We start from the raw sequence: 6,307 nt of genomic DNA, 5'->3' as shown, positions 1-6,307 counted from the left end.
CCCCCCTTCTCCTCCATGGATCCGCAAGCTGACGAAGTAGTCGCGAATCATGAAATGAACAGTCTCACGCGGTCATAATCGACAGTCGAGGGTAACAGCTGTCCTTCCTCCATTCCGAATGGTACCATCGCGAACCATTGCGTCGCAGACGACGTGGATAATCGTTGGGGCAATCCCGGGGTGATCGAACGGGTCTCGACGAGGCAAAGGAAGGGCCATCAGGTGGAATAAGCGCGGCGCGCTTGCTATGGAAAAGCGGACACGAAGAGGGTACTCACCGGGCTCGACGGGTCGAATCAGAGGCCCACCTTCTGTCACTCCACTGACCATCTTCAGCTGCGCTGCTACTGCTGCTGTTGCTGCCGCCGCTGCTGCTGTCGCTGATGCTGCTGATGTCTGATCGCTAAAAGGACGCTTTTACCCGCGTAAGTCTGTCGGTCACGATGCACTGAAGGAATATTTACGGGCGGCGTGCGGCCCGTCGTCCGCGGCACTCTACGCCGATCGTCTACGTCGGCCGAAACGCGCGCGGATCAATAGCCCGGGAAGCGGAGCTTGCGCGGAGGGGATGACGCCGCCGCCACCGTCGCCGCGAGGAAGGCACCGATGACGACGACGAGAGAGAGAGAATGCGACAGCCCGCGAGATGAGATAGGGTGGTCCCACGGGTGATCCCCGCTGCACGCGTACGTATATATGTATGTATGTATGTACGTACGCTGCAATTTTTCCAAAAAAATTTCCCTTGGAAAAAGAAGAATGTCTCGCTCGGTTGTGCGTAGAGAGTTGCTGCGAATTTAGCAGACCTTTCGTTCCCTTGATCAATTCGTTTTGCGAAATTGCCGCGAATAATGATCCTCTCTGATGTTCTTATCGAACAAAATCGGTCTCATACATCGGTCTGATGTACTTGCGGACGAATCGATTCTAGTTCTGACCGCGGTAGAGATGAAGATATACAGTGGCTTGCAAAACGGTTTAGGTACAACGAAGTTGAGAGCTCACCGAACTGTCAAAATTAAAAGTCGTAACCGACGAACTTACGTAATAATAATATAATTAATTATATTATTAAGAGCATTATATAAATAATAAATAATATAATGATACGAATAATAATTAACAATAGATATAATTATTAGGCAAGCACGTTAGTAATGATCTTCAATTTTGACAATTCCGTGAGCTTCCAACTTCGTGTTGTTCAAACTGTTTTGCGACCTGCTGCGCAAATAGAGAAGAAACGAAAAATGGCACAATGAGATGAAAAGGGTTAAACTCAGAGCCAACTTTGTACGGTTATTTTTGGCTGACCTTTTCTTTTCCGATATGATATTCGGATGTATATGTGTACATTTTCAGATATATTTTTAGACCAATCATTTTTACATACGGCTTAAATAATTATAAAAATTATCCAGTCGAGACGGTAGCTTACGTAACTGTCGGTAATAAATTTGCCTAGGTAATAAATGAATATTCCATTGGTATCGTGGGGGCGATTATTAGTCGAAGTTTGCAGTTCGCGAAATTTTCTTCATCACAACTAAACACAAGCTACGCGTTAAAGTAATACATCGGTTATGCGTTTCTTTTAATGCGATACGAATCGCTACATGTAAGGCGACTCTAATACGTAGTTTCAAGTTGCATTAGTAAATCGATACGGAAAAGGGTTTACTACCGCGGCATACGTTTCTTGGGTAAGACCACGAAGAAACGTTAGATGAGCACGAGCCGGCGTAATTACACACACGCTAGAGCTTTGTTTCGAATTATCGATCAATGAACGTTGCAGCGGGTATTAAAGTGGAAGAGTTACAGGAGGGTTTTGTCTATGATTCACCTGCAACGAGGACACTGACATACCTACTTCTGCGACTCACTTTACGAACTACTACGTTGCGCTCATAGACGCGAACGATAAAATAATCGAGATCACCGTTGCACAAAATTAAGATTAAGTAAAAAGAGAAAAAGGAAGAAAAACGAAGAAAATTGATAAAACTCGTTGAATTATTCCAAGACGGGACTATATATATTAACGCATTCGCGTTACCAATATCATATTGCAATTGAATGACAGCAAAATTTTTTGCTCTGTGCCCGTCATAGCAAACAGCAAGTATATAATTGTTACATTTACGTTTATATATTTTCGTAATGTAACGAAATGTAACGTGCAAAATATAACATAAATGTTATATATAATAACATTACACATGTCAGTTGCAACTTTCCATTCCAACGATATTACAGCCAGGCAACAGAAATGTAACGTGTTATTAAAATGTTATATGTATATATATATATATATATATATATATATATATATATATATATATATATACAGGGTGTCCCATTTTAAGAGATCCATCCTCATAATTCTTCAGCCAAGTATATTTAGCAAAAATGTTTCAGACAAAAGTTGTCGGATTTAGAAGAGGACATCTGAAGGTGACTTTAACTTTGACCTTGGAGGTCATTCTGAAAGTTATTCGAAAGTCAATTTTGCTCTTTAAATAGAAACATTTATTTTTTGCTCACGGAATTTTATTCTATGTAAAGAAACTAACAACTTTTGTTTGAAAAAAATGTTTATACGACCTCTATTTTCTAAGATATTTACGGAAATATCTACAAAATTATTGGTTTCAATAGTTTTTTACTCGAATTCTATCAATTTTACCAAAAAATAGTAAGAGATAAAAATTGTTTTTTTTTTCTCATAGAATTCTCATAGAATTCTCATAGAATTCTTCTCCGAGAATTTTTTCATAATTTTTTATAAACTTTTTAGTACTTTAAGAAAATGCAAGAAAATGCAGTAAGAAGTTAAAAAAATTCTGAATGAGGAGAAAATAGATAATTTATATCTCTTGCTATTTTTCGCTAAAGTTGATAGAATTCAAGTAAAAAATTATTAAATCCAATAATTTTGTAGATATTTCCGTAAATACCTTAGAAAATAGAGGTCGTATAAGAAATTGTTTCAAACAAAAGTTGTTAGTTTCTTTACGTGGAATAAAATTCCGTAAGAAAAAAGAAATGTTTCTATTTAAAAAGCAAAGTTGACTTTCAAATAACTTTCAGAATAACCTCCAAAGTCAAAATCAAGGTCACTTTTAGATGTCCCTTTCTGAACCCGACAACTTTTGTCTGAAACATTTTTGCTGAATATATTTAGCTGAAGAATTATTATTAAATTATTATTAAGGGTGGATCTTTTAAAAGGGGACATCCTGTATATATATATATATATATATATATATATATATATATATATATGTGTCTAAAAAATACATACACACACACACACACATATATATATATATATATATATATATATATACATACATATATATTATTAAAATGTTATATAGCTGGAATATAAATTATCTATTTCCAGTAACTATATGTATCTAATTATACGCAGCGATTGCAAGCTGGTTATGTTATATAATGTAGATGAAAAACACAAACAATACACTTGTTAACGTTTTATATTTAAGTTATAACGCTGTTATACCGTTATAACCAGTAAAAAAAAACAGTATAACAATATAACAGTATAACAATATAACAGTATAACAGTATAACAATATAACAGTATAACAGTATAACAATTTTAAAACACAGTTATATTGCCGTTATAAAAGGAAATTACATAACTTTAATATTAATAACAGCCGTTATATTATTATTCTGCTTGCTGGGATACATTAATAAACTAATGTACATTTCTACCAACGTCGATTAAATTTCAACCTGAATTTAAATCGTTGTCTGAATAGAGCTTAAATTCAAATTAAGATTCAATCGCTGTTGATTGAAACGGACAAAGTCTATTTTACACACAATGAAGCAAAAAAAAATACGAGAATGTTTGAATAATGAGAAGAATCCTTCAAATAAACCGAATGTATTAAGTATCATTTGTGCCATCGTCGTTTATCACCTCTATCAATTCGATGTCATCCCTGTTGGGCTCGAAGTGACGACATTACGAGCTATGTGCGAATTGCTCGTAGTCGATGCGACTTAACTTTAAATTTCAACGAACGTGTGAACTTTACGACCGGCGCGCTGCTCTATGACATCCGGCGACCGGGCACAGACGTGACGTCGCGTCTTCACCATGGCACGTTCGCATTTTAGATGCAACTTCGAAAACGCCTCTCTCTCTTTCTGCATAATGCTAAAATAAATTTCAACGAGGCACGACGGACGTGCCGGGCGCTTCGCGTGTCGTTAGTCTCGCGAATTCTTGCTCGCGCTGTTTCGTGCAATCGCGCTAACGACTTTGTAATTCGTACAAGACGAATTCTTTGTTACCATCGATTCGCGACAACTCGTCGCACAGTGGCGGATTTTAATTAAATCCTAACCAAAACCTAAACAATGAAAGTAGGCTTTGAGAGTTAAAATATTTGCTAACTTTGAGTTGAATAAACAGAGAAAACAAGTCAATGATTTTAATCCCTTTAAAGCGCCACTTGGCTGTTGGCACTGCCTCCAACATGAGCGTTCATGTATCATAATTGTCTAAAAATGTCAAATTCGAAATAAGTTTTTGTATACATATTGAGGTATTAAATATATTATTTGCATTTAAACTCAAGATGAATTCAGCTGCTGGAGGTTTGTAGAATATACTTAATACTTAATAAATTATGAAAAACTGTAAATTAACATTTTTAGAACCAGTTTATAAGAGCTACTACATAGGTTAGTGACATTTCTTATTAACTTATGGAAAAAGTAGTCAATTCAATGGAATTCAGTTAAGTTCTTAGTATGATATTGCTCTATAAGTCTAATATTAGAAAATAAAAACATATTCTGCGAATATTTGCGAGTGGCTACGAAAACAACGTTTAAAGAGGACAGAAGTCCGCGTAGTTTGTAACTTATAAAGGACATTCACGAAGTTATGTCTACTTTTCAAAGGTGATATATATGTTTTTGAAAAGTACTCATCGAGACAAGTTTAATAATATATAACATTACTGCGTGAAATAAGAGCATTGTATAAAAATCGGTTATTAAAATTATTTATTCAAATTTATTTCAGATTCGCAATCTAATCATATAATTTTAAAAAGAAGGGAAATGATGAAAGTAATGTTCTCTTCTCCTTTAACTAATTTTAACGCACGGACTGATTACTTGCTGGAATATGTGAAGAAAATTAGCGGGTATACTGAAATGCTATCTATGGAAATAAAAAAATTGATATACAAATTCACTTTTGACGTTAAGTCAAAATTATTTGTTGCTTACCCTTATCTTTTTTAGCTACTTTCCTATCTTTGCACAATTCTGAAAGGTTTTGGATTTCGTGAAAATTCGCCACTGTGCGTCGGCCGATTAGACGTAGATCGAAACAGCTCCCAGCTTTTCACCAGTGCCGACGTGAGCAGTCATCGTCGGTAGCAAGATTGCATCAACATTGCGGCAACGTTTCATCATAGGACTGCAACAACAGACACATTGCGAAATGTTGCTGCAACGTTGTTGTGAGATTGCAGCAACAATAAAATGCACTTTCTGAAATATTGCAATGTAACATTGCAGTATATTTAGTATATAGTATGTAATACTTTTTGTGTATGCACATATCTGCATAACAGCTTTATAATATGAAGTTCGACCATTCTAAAACGCATGGGCTTTTTATGGAAAGTTTTAGAGTATCATTTCATGAATTATTAATTTTATAACTATATGATAGTGTAAGATATTTTTAATTTTGAAAGGAACTTCTCTAAGTATATAGACATCAAAAATTGAAAACAAATTTATGTAACTATAAATTCGCAATTATATTTAGTAATTTTGTAACATATACAATGAATTATATTAGTAGTTTTATTGTTTTGTATTTATTTATATAACTTTTTTCTTTGTTTGAATATACCTCTATATGTTTATGATGTTTGTCCCTAAAAATTTGCGATATCTCTCTGATCATTCTGCGTACAAAAGTAAAAAAGGTAAGATCATTCAAGAACGAATACTTCTCACAAGATATTTTACATTTTATCTTAATACTTTTCACTGTATAAGATATGAAATATTCATTTTTCTTTAATTTCACTTTAACCCGTAATAGATACCATGCCTTTTTAGTCAAGCTATGGTACAATGGGACCCGGCGGACCCCAATAAATTTGTGCCATTTTTAACATGATAATAAAAGGTACAAAGAAAAACGCTTTATAGTTCGAAAATAATACTTTACAAATATTATAACTAGACATATATAATAACAGTTTTTCAGTAATCTAAAAGAAAACGTTAACTG

The 6,307-nt window shown here is 34.8% G+C and overlaps 1 protein-coding gene across 1 annotated transcript in view; it reads right to left on the bottom strand.

Annotated features, from left to right (window-relative positions):
* The window catches only part of LOC116840831 (synaptotagmin-4), a 7,913-nt gene extending 7,284 nt beyond the window's left edge, over positions 1–629 (bottom strand). The window contains exon 1 of the mRNA XM_032808080.1: positions 279–629. Within this exon, the coding sequence (XP_032663971.1) occupies positions 279–330 (52 nt within the window). The 5' untranslated portion in view covers positions 331–629. The remainder of the gene's footprint in view (positions 1–278) is intronic.
* Between the last annotated feature and the right edge of the window lie 5,678 nt (positions 630–6,307).

The sequence above is a fragment of the Odontomachus brunneus genome, unplaced genomic scaffold (assembly GCF_010583005.1).
Source record: "Odontomachus brunneus isolate Ranch 3 - 2012 unplaced genomic scaffold, Obru_v1 Obru_scaffold_012, whole genome shotgun sequence".
NCBI classification, from domain to species: Eukaryota; Metazoa; Arthropoda; class Insecta; order Hymenoptera; family Formicidae; genus Odontomachus; species Odontomachus brunneus.
Note: the sequence above shows the minus strand (reverse complement) of the source record. Positions and strands in the feature narration are given on the sequence as shown.